Source organism: Marmota flaviventris, chromosome 13, assembly GCF_047511675.1.
Source record: "Marmota flaviventris isolate mMarFla1 chromosome 13, mMarFla1.hap1, whole genome shotgun sequence".
Lineage (NCBI taxonomy): Eukaryota > Metazoa > Chordata > Mammalia > Rodentia > Sciuridae > Marmota > Marmota flaviventris.
The window spans coordinates 50,744,578-50,759,470 of NC_092510.1; the positions used below are offsets into that span (position 1 = coordinate 50,744,578).

The following is a 14,893-nucleotide window of genomic DNA, read 5'->3' on the forward strand; positions in this document are numbered from 1 at the left end:
TCCACTTACTTTCTTAGTTTTTTGCTCATAAAAGAAAAAAAATGTATGAGCTGCTTCACCATTTTTTCCAATTCAAAAGTAAAACATGATAATTATAAATGACAATCAAGAAACATGTTTAAGTCAGGCGCAGTGGTGCAGGCCTGTAATCCCAGCGAGTTTGGGAGGCCAAGGTAGGAAGATCACAAGTTCAAAGCCAGCCTTGTGCTAAGCAACTCAGTGGTACCCTCTCTCTAAATAAAATATAAAATAGGGCTGAGGATGTGGCCGAGTGCCCCTGACTGCAATCCCAGGTACCAAAAAACAAAACAAAAAACAAGAAACCCAACCAACCAACCAACCAACCAACCAAACAAACAAACAAAACACAAAAGAAACATGTTTAAGAAGAAAGTTTTAGTCACTCTAATCTTACCCTTTCAGCACCAATCACTATTGAAATGTGGATGCTTTGTGTTCACCATGTTTTTCTTTGTGTATATGTATGCCTTTGTGGACAGAGTTAGTATAGAAATGTTGTATGTACAATTTGCATCCTGATTTATATTAATGAGCAAAAATAATGATATGGTATTTTCCTGAGCCATTATTAATTTTATTTTAGATAAGTGAACGTTATTCTGTCTGAAAAATTTTCTGTATCAAAATTTTTCTGTTCCCTTATTCATAGACATGCAATTTTTCTAATAATTTACCACTGTACTTAAATAGTAAAGACCTCTTAATGCTTTTAAAAACCAGTTTTTTAATGAAATCCATTATTCTGTATAATTAAAGTACACTAATAAAAATTAAAGCCCGTTGTTTTGAAGTGTATATCTACTTTCTTTTGATTTACTTCCAATCATATATACAGATGAAATTTGAAATCTTGAGATAGACTGTCAAAATTGGAGATTTCTTGGAAAGCTGGGAATGGAGCCACCATTTGACCCAGCTATGCCCCTTCTCGGTCTATTCCCTAAAGACCTAAAAAGAGCATGCTACAGGGACACTGCTACATCGATGTTCATAGCAGCACAATTCACAATAGCAAGACTGTGGAACCAACCTAGATGCCCTTCAATAGACGAATGGATAAAAAAAATGTGGCATTTATACACAATGGAGTATTACTCTGCATTAAAAAATGACAAAATCATAGAATTTGCAGGGAAATGGATGGCATTAGAGCAGATTATGCTAAGTGAAGCTAGCCAATCCCTAAAAAACAAATGCCAAATGTCTTCTTTGATATAAGGAGAGTAACTAAGAACAGAGTAGGGTCGAAGAGCATGAGAAGAAGATTAACATTAAACAGGGAAGAGGGGTGGGAGGGAAAGGGAGAGAGAAGGGAAATTGCATGGAAATGGAAGGAGACCCTCAGGGTTATACAAAAGTACATACAAGAGGTAGTGAGGGGAAAGGGAAAAATAATACAAGGGGGAGAAATGAATGACAGTAGAGGGGGTAGAGAGAGAAGAGGGGAGGGGAGGGGAGGGGAGGGGGGATAGTAGAGGATAGGAAAGGCAGCAGAACACAACAGACACTAGTATGGCAATATGTAAATCAATGGATGTATAATTGATGTGATTCTGCAATCTGTATATGGGGTAAAAATGGGAGTTCATAACCCACTTGAATCAAAGTGTGAAATATGATATATCAAGAACTATGTAATGTTTTGAACAACCAACAATAAAAAATTAAAAAAAAATCTTAAATTTAACATGTTCTATGTGAACAAAGGAAGACAACTCTAAAAAAGGTATCACTTAAGAATGAATAAAGTTTTCACCATGGGGAAAAAAAAATGGATAGAGACAGTCATTGATGCAATTTGAGATTTAGAACATAGCTAAATTTAGGTTTAGATGATAGAGGCTTTCTTGAAAATTGGAAGACTTTTTTAGGTATGTTGTATAATATGTATGAAGCATTGTAGATATTGAATATAATTTTATTTCTTGGTTCTTATTTATGTATTGAGAAAACAATTTAGCAACTTCTCTTTGACAAGTTAACGTTTTATTTTATTTTTGATACCAGGAACTAAACATAGGGATACTTAACCACTGAGCCACCTCCTCAGCTCATTTTTTTTTTTTGAGACAGAGTCTCACTGAGTTGCTTAGGGCCACACTAAGGCTGGCTTTGAACTTGTGATACTATTGCCTCAGCTTCCCAAACTGCTGGGATTACAGGCATGTGCCACTGTGCCTGGCAACATTTTATTTTTGATTAGTAATCAGGGCTCAATTTCCAGAATCTGGAGAAAAAGATTAGAATTTGAAGAAAATTTGGTGGGAGGCGACAGAATCTTCTTGTAAGGTTTTTCTTCTAATTAACTGACTTTCAGCAAAGCCTAAGAATATGTTTCAGGAAATGTTTAATGTGAATTGCTTCCTCTGAAGTGTAGGAATAAAAGGTTTAATTAAAGTAATAATTGAAGGAATGAAGTCTATAATTTTTATATTTTTGGCATACTATTTTAAGTAATAAAGTAATGATTTGTAACATTTAAGATCATGTATCAGGCACTGACCTTAATTGTTTCACAGTTGTTGATTCACTTCATCCCCATAATAATCTCCTATAACTTAATAGTTAAATACTATTATTATCCATATTTTATAGATGAAGAGTATGGGTCACAGAACAGCTAAGCCACTTGGCCAAAGTCACATAGGGAATGGAAATGTTAGGATTTGAACCTGGGTAGTCTGGCTCCTAAATTTATGCTTTTGACCACTTCACTGTAATGGTTAACATTTATACTAACTGTATAAACAAATAATTATTTTATTAAAAACATTAGGCTGGGGATGTGGCTCAAGTGGTAACGTGCTTGCCTAGCATGTGTGAAGCACTGGGTTCGATTCTCAGCACCACATAGAAATAAAATAAAAGATATTGTGTCCATCTAAAACTAAAACAAAACAAAACAAAACAAAACAAAACCCAAAAAACCAAAAACCACCAAAAAACATATAGATGGAAAAAGATGGTATTTTTTTTCTAAAAAAAATTGGGGAGTGTGGTTGCAACAGTTGTCTTTCACTGATTTCAGGCTAAGTATATTTAAAGAAAGAAAGAAAGAAAGAAAGAAATAGCTTCTTTACAGTTGGTCTAAAAGGAAACATCCTGCCTGCCAAAAGCTATTCAGAGCTTTTGTTGTTTTGGAATACTGTGTTCATCTACTGGCAGTTGTCCTTTAACAGCTAAATTTTCAAGTTTTTTGTTGTTGTTTTGTTTTGTTTATTAGTGCCTTAAAATTCCTTTTACACATCATATTTTTCTTATTCTACATTACAGTATTTGTTTAATCCTGTTTAATTCCAGAATTGTAAACAGAATTGAGTTTGTGAGAATGATGGATGGGTAAGGCACAGGCTAAAATTAGCTGTTTTTTTTTTTTTTTAGGTAAATAAAAATTTTTGGAGGAGTGGGAAGAAAAAACACATTTTGTTAACATAAAGGAAATCTTGCAAAATAGTGGGGATCATGATTTATAGAGGTCAAGTGGATTGAGAAGGACAGAATGATTTGATGATAAGAAGGGATAATTTAAAACAACACAAGAAATAAAAGAAGGAAGAGATAAAAAAATACCTATTCTCAAGACTTGGAAAACAGAGGAATGTTAAAAAGTAGATAGAGTGGACCTTTTCTCCCACATCTTCGCCAACACTTATTGTTGTTTGTATTCTTTTTTTTTTTAAAAAAATATATATTTTAAAGTTGTAGTTGGACACATTACCTTTATTTTTATTTGTTTCTATTTTTATGTGATGCTGAGGATTGAACACAGTGCCTCACATGTGCTAGGAGAGCACTCTACCGCTGAGCCATGTTAACCTCAGTCCCAGTTGGTTGTATTCTTAATAGTTGCCATTCTGACTGGAGTGAGATGAAATCTTGGAGTAGTTTTGATTTGCATTTCTCTAATTGCTAGCGATGATGAACATTTTTTTCATATATTTGTTGATTAATTGCATATCATCTTCTGAGAAGTCCTTCAGGTCCTTGGCCCACTTATTGATTGATATTTTTTTTGGTGCTTAGCTTTTTGAATTCTTTATATACCCTAGAGATTAGTGCTCTGCCTGATGTGTGAGAGGTAAAGATTTGCTCCCAAGATATAGGCTCTCTGTTCACCTCACAGATTGTTTCTTTTGCTGAGAAGAAACTTTTTAGTTTGAGTTCATCCCATTTATTGATTCTTGATTTTAATTCTGTGCCAAAGGAGTCTTGTTAAGGAAATTGGGGCCTAATCCCACATGATACACTGCTGGTGGGACTACAAATTGGTGCAGCCAATATGGAAAACAGTCTGGAGATTTCTTGGAAAATTGGGAAAAGAACCACCATTTGACCCAGCTATCCCTTTCCTCGGTCTATACCCAAAGGACTTAAAAACAGCATACTACAGGGACACAGCCACATTAATGTTTATAACAGCATAATTCACAATAGCCAAACTGTGGAACTAACTTAGATGCCCTTCAGTAGATGAATGGATTAAAAAATGTGGCTTATATACACAATGGAATATTACTCAGCAATAAAAGAGAATAAAATCATGGCATTTACAGGTAAATGGATGGTGTTGGAGAAGATAGTGCTAAGTGAAGTTAGCCAATCCCAAAAAACCAAATGCCAAAAGTTTTCTCTGATACAAGGAGACTGATTCATAGTGGGGTAGGAAGGGGGAGCATGGGAGGAATAGAGGAACTCTAGATAGGGCAAAGGGGTGGGAGGGAAAAGGAGGGGGCATGGCGTTAAAATGATGGTGGAATGTGATGGACATTATTATTCAAAGTACATGTATGAAGACACAAATTGTATACAACCAGAGATATGAAAAATAAGAATTGTGATACATTTTGCTGTCATATATAAATAAAAAATAATTTAAAAAAGTAGTATAGAGCTAGAGTGCTGAGAGGAGGCTGTGAGGACTGATGTAGTGAAGCAGAGTTTGGTTATATTAGGATAATATGGAGAAGTAAGCCAGAGGTTAAGAGGGAATGAAAAGATGAGTGTTTTGTAAGATCTAAACACCAAAGATATATCAGTGATATATAGATAAACCTTTACTAGGTGACTCCAGGAAACAAGACAACTTTCCTTTATTCTTTGTCTACATTCTCATTACTTTATATTAACTTAGGCAAAGTATTAAGCATCTATTTTATACTTTAATTTCCCCTTCTAAAATTTCATCAGTGGTGATGAATGCATTTTATATATCATTGAAAAAGGAAGTAAAAGTCCATTGCTTTAAAAACAAAACTGGTTTGCTACATATTATAATATAGAAGGGCCCATTCTATATACTCTCAAATTCAGTTCTAGCATTTCTAGTTCTGTACATTTCTATTTTTTTTCTGTCATCAGAAAAGTTAGATATAAAGTCTACATTCAACTGTAATAATCCTACATTCTAGGTGCATAGATTTAATAAGATCTTATTCTGCTCTCCCTTTCTAGATTTTTTTTAAAGTTCAAATTACTTTACATTTATGGTTAGTTATGTTAATCTACTTCAAATCCTTTTTAACAATGATAAAGTTGTACATTTAAATAGATGTATAAGTTTACTTAGTGTGACTAAGTGGCCTGCATGTTATTCCTCGTTTTCCAACTACATTGCCTATTACCTTCCCTTTATGAAACATTCTCATTTGTACTTCAAGATCCAAGATGTTTCCTATTTGTTGTAGCTAGTTGCTTGTTTAAATGTTTTGAACAGAAGATATTCAAGTGTATCTTGCCCTGGACCTCATGTGCCTTCAGGGGTGACCCCTGTGTGGGACTGTCATTAGTTTATTTTACAGCACTGCCCTCCAAAGTAGTTATGATGTTGTAAAAAATCATGTTGTATGTTATGACATATAGTTTCATTGGCAGATGTTTGTATATGAATATTTTTTCATTCAACAAATAAGGACAAGCACTTGCTTAGCCCAGGCCCTCTTTTGTGTATTGGGTGAGAAAGCTCAGTGGAAGTACATCCTTGCATGTGTGGTTGGTGACAGGGTATGGCTAGGCAATTTTTTAAAAGTGTGGTTAATCTGATAATGACAGTTGCTGTGAGGAAAATAAAACAAGATAGTATGATAGTGTGAATGGGAGTGGCAATGGGGGATGTATGATCTGGTGAGAACTTGCCAAGAACATTTGGGGAAATCTGAAAGCTAACACTAAACACATATTTTCAGATTATCATTTGAAAGCCTAGGAATTGGTTAAAGTTTTTAAGTCCCATAATCATAATCTTTATAAAAAGTGTTTATGTATTAAGATTTAAACTGGGCATTATGGGTTAATTCAGAATTTGGAATGTTTTTGAGCCTTTTTAATTTTTTTTTACTAAAAATGCTTACTTTGGAAGTATGACTTTGTGCTTTAAAAACCAACCATATTTTTATCTTATGAAATTAATAAAAACAAATTATATTTTTTCTTGCATTGAATACTTAGAAATGTTTGCATTATATTATGTTAACAAATATAGTTCTGAAGATAAAATGATATAACAGTGCAGTTAGATTGTAACTGATTTTTTTTCCCCTCTTTTAAAAGAAATTGATCACCCATGAGAAATTTGAAAGTGCATGTGAAGAACTAAATAATGCATTGCTTCGGGAGCAGCAGGCACAAATGCTTTTGAATGAACAGGCACAACAACTACAGGAGCTGAATTACAGACTTGAATTGCACTCCAGTGAGGAAGCTGACAAAAACCAAACTCTGGGAGAAGCTGTTAAGGTAGGAGAGCATCTCTCCCAGAAGGCTTATTTCCTATTTGGATCTTAGTGGGGATTCATGTATACCTCCTGAATAGGGACTAGGTCCCAAGGTGTGAAATTTTATTGTATAAGAGCTTATAAGAATGGAATGAATGAACTCTCATTTCATCCTCAGTTATAAACATACATTCAGATGTATTGAAAATGTGAAAGTAGGCTTCACTGGCTGGTTGAAAACAAAGTGGAGATTTTTCCAACATTAATTTTTATTTTGTTTATTTTATCTTCCTTGTTTCTTCTTGTTCTTTTCCTATTCTTGTTTTGTGCCTCCTGGACTTTGGAAACTCCACATATCTTTTGGATTCTGGAGGGTTTGGATCTAGGTCTCTCTAATTCTTATATAGTAAATGCACATTTGGATAGGAGGGAGATTTGGTTAGAAAGATTTGTTCTCGTTGTCATATATTCTTGGCAATTGTATTTAGAAGGAAAAGGGAAGTTATAATCTATGACTTTTTGTTTAGAGAATTTCATTACTAGATTTAGGACTGCAGTATTTTTTTTTCTTTTGGAAATGTTGGTTATAAAGTATAGGAGAATTCTTGTTTTTAATTTTACTACTTGAGGATTTTTTGCTAGTGAGGTTATACATACTAGGATGGAACTAAATCCAGGAAATTAAAAATAATATTGCCTCTATTTCAGGTATCATACTAGTAATGCAATCAGTCAACTTAGGATTGATATATAACTCAGAGTTGGTATATAACTAATATTAATTCAGAATTGGTAAATAACTAATTAAACAAACGATGTATGTTTATTCTAATACTTAAATACCATCACTACTAATAATAAAATAGCCAAAATTTATTGAGAAATTCCTGTTTGGCAGGAATGCCATATTAAATCTTTATTATGTCATGTGAACATCACACAAACCGTGGAGTTATTTCCATTTTTTTTTTTTTAATTTTTTATTGTTGGCTGTTCAAAACATTACATAGTTCCTGATATATCATATTTCACAATTTGATTCAAGTGGGTTATGAGCTCCCATTTTTACCCCATATACAGATTGCAGAATCACATCAGTTACACATCCATTGATTTACATATTGCCATACTAGTGTCTGTTGTATTCTGCTGCCTTTCCTATCCTCTACTATCACCCCTCCCCTCCCCTCCCCTCCCCTCTTCTCTCTCTGCCCCCTCTACTGACATTCGTTTGTCCCCCTTGTATTATTTTTCCCCTTCCCCTCACTTCCTCTTGTATGTACTTTTGTATAACTCTGAGGGTCTCCTTCCGTTTCCATGCTTTTTCCCTTCTCTCTCCCTTCCCCTCCCACCTCTCATCCCTGTTTAATGTTAATCTTCTTCTCATGCTCTTCGACCCTACTCTGTTCTTAGTTACTCTCCTTATATCAAAGAAGACATTTGGCATTTGTTTTTTAGGGATTGGCTAGCTTCACTTAGCATAATTTGCTCTAATGCCATCCATTTCCCTGTAAATTCTATGATTTTGTCATTTTTTAATGCAGAGTAATACTCCATTGTGTATAAATGCCACATTTTTTTTATCCATTCATCCATTGAAGGGCATCTAGGTTGGTTCCACAGTCTAGCTATTGTGAATTGTGCTGCTATGAACATCGATGTAGCAGTGTCCCTGTAGCATGCTCTTTTTAGGTCTTTAGGGAATAGACAGAGAAGGGGAATAGCTGGGTCAAATGGTGGCTCCATTCCCAGCTTTCCAAGAAATCTCCATACTGCTTTCCAAATTGGCTGCACCAATTTGCAGTCCCACCAGCAATGTACAAGTGTACCCTTTTCCCCACATCCTCGCCAGCACTTGTTGTTGTTTGACTTCATAATGGCTGCCAATCTAACTGGAGTGAGATGGTATCTTAGGGTGGTTTTGATTTGCATTTCTCTGACTGCTAGAGATGGTGAGCATTTTTTCATGTACTTGTTGATTGATTGTATGTCCTCCTCTGAGAAGTGTCTGTTCAGGTCCTTGGCCCATTTGTTGATTGGGTTGTTTGTTCTCTTATTGTCTAATTTTTTGAGTTCTTTGTATACTCTGGATATTAGGGCTCTATCTGAAGTGTGAGGAGTAAAGATTTGTTCCCAGGATGTAGGCTCTCTATTTACCTCTCTTATTGTATCTTTTGCTGAGAAAAAACTTTTTAGTTTGAGTAAGTCCCATTTGTTGATTCTAGTTATTAACTTTTGTGCTATGGGTGTCCTATTGAGGAATTTGGAGCCCGACCCCACAGTATGTAGATCGTAGCCAACTTTTTCTTCTATCAGACGGCGTGTCTCTGATTTGATATCAAGCTCCTTGATCCATTTTGAATTAACTTTTGTGCATGGCGAGAGAAAGGGATTCAGTTTCATTTTGTTGCATATGGATTTCCAGTTTTCCCAGCACCATTTGTTGAAGATGCTATCCTTCCTCCATTGCATGCTTTTAGCCCCTTTATCAAATATAAGATAGTTGTAGTTTTGTGGATTGGTTTCTGTGTCCTCTATTCTGTACCATTGGTCCACCCGCCTGTTTTGGTACCAGTACCATGCTGTTTTTGTTACTATTGCTCTGTAGTATAGTTTGAAGTCTGGTATCGCTATACCGCCTGATTCACATTTTCCATTTTGTTGATAAGAAAACTGAGATACAGAGAGGTTATATAACTAGGACTACCATTAGTAAGTGAAAGATCCAGGAAGTTCCTGATTATCACATTATATAGATGCATAGCACACATGTGCCATAATCTGTGTCATTGTCCCTGCATGAATTATCTTATTTCATTTTTTTAATAAATAAAGGAAGGCAGAATTGTTGAAGAGGGCATAATTTTTTAAAAAATATTTTTAGTTGTAGATGAACACAATACCTTTATTTTGTTTATTTAGTTTTTTAATGTAATGCTGGGGATTGAACCCAGTGCCTCAAGCGTGCTAGGCAAGTGCTCTACCACTGAGCCCCAGCCCGAGCCCTATCTTGTATTTCATTCTAAAACTAACCTTGGAAATAGGACTATTATAATTATTGTTTTTGAAGGCAGTTGACTTACTCAAGGTCTCCTGCCAGTAATATTGAAACTGGGATTTAATTTTTGGAAAAATTGGAAAATATTAAAATCTAAAAGAAGTAAATATAAATGAATTTAAGAGGGAAATATAGATGCCCTTAAGGAAGGAAAAAAACCCTCACAGAATACTACTAATATTTTAGAATTTATTTTTTAAAATAAAAGTATTACAATGAACCATTTGAAATTGCTGATTTTAAAGTGAAAAACAGACACATGACGGCAATTTCAAATGGTTAGAAGTAATATATATATAATTTAGTTACATAAATGAGAATGTACTTATATATTGCTTTGTAACTTATTTGTATCACATAGTAGTAGACTGAGTGGTCTGGTTAACCAATCGATAATTAAAGGATATCAATTTTTATTTTCTTTTTTTAAAAATACAAGTAATCACTATTGTAGAAAAATAAGAAAATATAGATGAAGAAAAATTAAAATTAAAACAAACTCAAGTCATACCAATAGATATATCTACTGCTAAAATTTTGATACATGTTACAGTTTTTAATTTGAAAATACAGAAATATAACCAAATATAGGTTAATAAAAATACAGTCAGACTCATATTATTGTTTTACTTACTTTTTTATAAAAACCATGTCAAGAATGTCAATAATTTCTTTCCTTGGTGGTAAATGTCACATGCTAATGAAGTATCATCATCTCTAATGGCTGATTGAATTCTTTTGAATGCATGTAATTCTCCCTTTTTTCTTTTTCTTTTTAATTGACAAAATTATATTTCAATATTTTGATACTTGTACGTGTTGTGGGCTGACCACGATAATTGACAAATCTGTCATCTCACAGACATCATTTCTTTTTGGTGAGAACATCTAATATCCACTCTTAAAATTTTTGAAATATACAATACATTATTTACAATAGTTGCCTTGTAATAGATTACCAGAATTTATTCCACTGTCTAATTGCAACTCTGTACCATTTGACTAACTCCTGCCCTCCATTTCAGCCTCTGGTAACCATTGGAAAGTACATAATTTATTAGCCTTATTTATTATTATGGGTTTAGATTCATTCCACAAATTTCCCCTCCTCTTCCTCCTTTTTGGTGTTATAAGAAGTTAAGATTAACCCTATAATCTTTATACACATATCTGTGATTATTTCCTTAGGGTAAAATCCTAGGAATTTCTAGGTCAAAAGACACAAACATTTATAATGGGTGGATATTATCAAGCAGCTTATAGTAAGTTTTTGTCAATTCTATGATCTTCTAAGGTGTATGAGATGTGTACTTTTTGCCTAACCTGGCTATTAATACTTAATTTTTTTTTGCCAAATTTGATAGATATGTCATTGTTACTCTTATTTGTATTTCTTTTAAGTATTAGTCAAATTGAACATTTTTTATGTGTATTGCTAATTAAACAACATTTTAATGTTTCATGTCCTATTAATAGATATTGTGATTCACTATGCTTTGAAAAAGCATCTAACTATCATATTGGAGCATTTTCTTCCTATGATAGTTTGTAGTTTATATTTAGGTATCATATCTTCCAGTAGATAAAGAGCTGTTCATATTAATTTCTTTAAAGTACCAGTAGCTTAAATATTGTTGTCAGGAGTGGAGAATTGTTTAATTACTGTCTCTTAATTAGAATTAGCAGGTGATAATGTGAAAATGCTCTCTTGAGGGAGGCAGCATGGTTCAGTGGAAAAAAGCACTGGCCTTGGAACAAGTATTCTTGAATTAAAATCCCAGGTCTTTCACTCTAGCAAATTACTTAACCTTTCTGAACCTTAGTTTCCTCTTCCACAAAAATAGGGATAATGATACTTAAGTTACAGTATTTTTATGAAATTGAATTAAGATACTATTTGAAAAGCAATTATATGTTTAATAAACATTTACATGTGTGTGTATGCGTGTGTGTCTGTTTTTGTGTGTGTTTTGGTACTAGGGATTGACTCAGGGGCACTTAACTACTGAACCCACCCCTGGCTCTTTTTGTATTCTCTTTAGAGTCAGGGTCTCACTGAGTTGCTTAGTGCCTCGCTAAGTTGCTGAGGCTAAATTTGAACTCGTGATCCTCTTGCTTCAGCCTCCCGAGTCACTGGGATTATACGTCTTTCGTGTTTTTGATAATACTTTAAAAAGTAGTTCTTTCTTTTAACCATGTTCTGTATATAACATCTTTTGAAAAATAGAATGTATTGTTTCTTCTTTATGAAATGAAATAAGATCATAAATGGAAAAATCAGAAGAGAAAAGAAGTTACCTATAATTTGTTATCTGGAAACAACCATTGTTAACATTTTGGAATTTTGTTTTTAATCATTTTTTAATGTGTGATAATTTTTATAAAACAAACTTTAAACCAGATGCTCAAAATGGTCTTCTTTCCATTATAACACTGCTAGGTCTTGGATAAGACCCTTCTTGTAGTAACAGTAGTGCATTAAGAAGTAAAGGAAATCTTCTAGGACAGAAATATAATAAACAACCCCACCGACAAACCCCAGTGTGTAGAAATCAAAGTTAGCAAACAAATGCTAGGTTTGCCCTGGAGGCAAATACCAATAGCTATGTTGCAAGTAGAAGACTAAGTAAGCTTTAGGCTTCACCAGTATATAGGAGCTTGAACCTGAGACTCGGACATTAAGGAATTGCCTATTAACCTGATATGTAAATCAGTGGATGTGTAACTGATGTGATTCTGCAATCTGTATATGGGGTAAAAATGGGAGCTCATAACCCACTTGAATCAAAGTGTGAAATATGATATATCAAGAACTATGTAATGTTTTGAACAGCCAACAATAAAAAATTAAAAAAAAAAAAAAACAAAAGCAGAAAAATCACACAATGATCTTTTTTTTTCTTTGAACGGAAAAGATTTACAATGACATTATTATTATATACTATATATCAATTATGACCAATCAATATTCAATCATATCAATTACTAATAACCATTTCATTATTAATGCATAATGAATTAATAATGCTAATTAGTCTTAACAATTTTATATTTTAATCATATCAAATAAAATTAATAATCATGATTATATTTTCCGTTATGATTAATAAAATTATTATATATATACACATTGATATGTACATTAAATATATTTATATTTAACATGCACATTGAAAAGTATATATTTAAGTTTGCATAAGCTATATGCAATCACTGCAAAATTTTCATGACTATATTTATGAAGATTTACAGGCACAGAATTAGATGCACTTATAATATTTGTAAACCTCTTAACATTAAGCCTTGCATTTTCAACAATTCAGGAAGAAACCTTTTATAATGCAGGAATATTAAATCTAAAATGATAAACATTCAGAAAAACAACTAAGCCTCTATGTCTTCATAAAGTACATGGTTATTTTTCTGTTTACTTTTGTAGGCAATACTTTCACATGTTTCAAAACATAAAAATGGATGTACAAATAAATAAATATCAGCAAAAAAAAAAAAAAAAACAAACCTGAAAGGGATAATCCTAGGTCACTAGTGTCCTGTTGCTCTAGGCAGAAGCTAATGCAAAATTCTCTTTGGAAGAAAGCCTGCCTAATTTAGTTCCTTCAGGTAACCCTGCAGAGTAAGATCAACCAAGTAACTAACACATGAACAGATGTATTAATCTTCTATATAGCCACAATGCTGAACTCTTTTTGTCATTCTGCGTACTTTATCTGTACTTTCTAAGGCTTTCTGCAGAGACACACATTTATTTTATACTGACAGTTTTGTTTTTTCCTTTTCAAACCTTATGCCTTTAGTCACCCTCCCCCTAGCTCCCACATACCTTACTACGCTTGCTAGAGTACAGTGTGGAATATAAGTAGAAACTTTGGGCATCCTTATCTCATTCTCAATCTTAAACAGAATCTATGATTTCTCCATTAAGAAAGAAGTTTGTTATGGTTTTTAGTTGGTGATCCTTATTGAGTGAAAAGAGTTATCTTCCTAAATTATGCATGTTTAAAAATCATGAATGGACGTTGGATATTTTTATAAAATATATTTTTATGAATCTTTTGAGATAAGCATATGATTTTCCTCCTCTCATTCTGTTAGCATGTTGAATGATATCAGCTATTGGCAGACTATGGCCCGTGTTTGTATAGCCTGTGAACTAAGAGTGGTTATGTATTTACGTATTTATTTATTTATGGTACTGAGGATTGAACCCAATAGTGCTTAACAACTGAGCTACATCCCCAGTCTTTTTAATTTATTTTTGAAATTTTGAGACAGGATTTCACCAAGTTGCTTAGGGCCTCACCAACTTGTTGAGTCTGGCCTTGCAGTCTTCCTGTCTCAGCTGCCACAGTTGCTGAGATTACATGTGTGCACCACCACACCCTGGCTTGGTTTTCACATTTTTAAAGGATTGTAAACAATAATAAAACCCTAAGTACATGTATGAAGACATGAATGATGTGAATATACTTTGTATATAACCAGAGATATGAAAACTTGTGCTCTATATGTGGAATATGAATTGTAATACATTCTGCTATCATATATAACAAATTAGTATAAAAACAAATTAAAAATAAGAGAAATACTAGAGATGTTGAAATCAGGTACTTTAAAATAAATTTTTATTTATTATTCCAAGAGATAATTTTTCTGGTATTAATTTCTGTCATCCGTATTTTCCTCATATATGAGGAAAATAAAGCATCTAAATAGCCCCTGAATCTCCCCAAATAATTTTGGTATTTGTAACTGTTATCAGCCTTGGATTGGACTCATCTTCTGAAATATACATTCCATTGTTTCAAAGTGAGTTGATTCCTCTCGGTTAGTCTACAAATAATAATTTGATAATATACACCTTTGACTTAGTGTATATTATAATAATCTGCATAATCTGTTAAAAATGAACCATAGGCTCATAGAGAATATGCTGGTGGGGTTAGGGTACAGGGTAGTTTAGACTCCTATACATAAAAATTTAGAAAATGACATTAATTTGTGAATTGTAACAAACAATGGAAATAGTACAGACAGTGAGTGATATGATGACATTTGTGAAATGACATTTATCATATGAAATGAG

General features: G+C 33.3%; 1 protein-coding gene across 1 annotated transcript in view; it reads left to right on the plus strand.

Annotated features, from left to right (window-relative positions):
• The window catches only part of Ccdc171 (coiled-coil domain containing 171), a 398,124-nt gene that overhangs the window by 223,056 nt on the left and 160,175 nt on the right, over positions 1-14,893 (plus strand). The window contains exon 21 of the mRNA XM_071600432.1: positions 6,568-6,753. Within this exon, the coding sequence (XP_071456533.1) occupies positions 6,568-6,753 (186 nt within the window). The remainder of the gene's footprint in view (positions 1-6,567; positions 6,754-14,893) is intronic.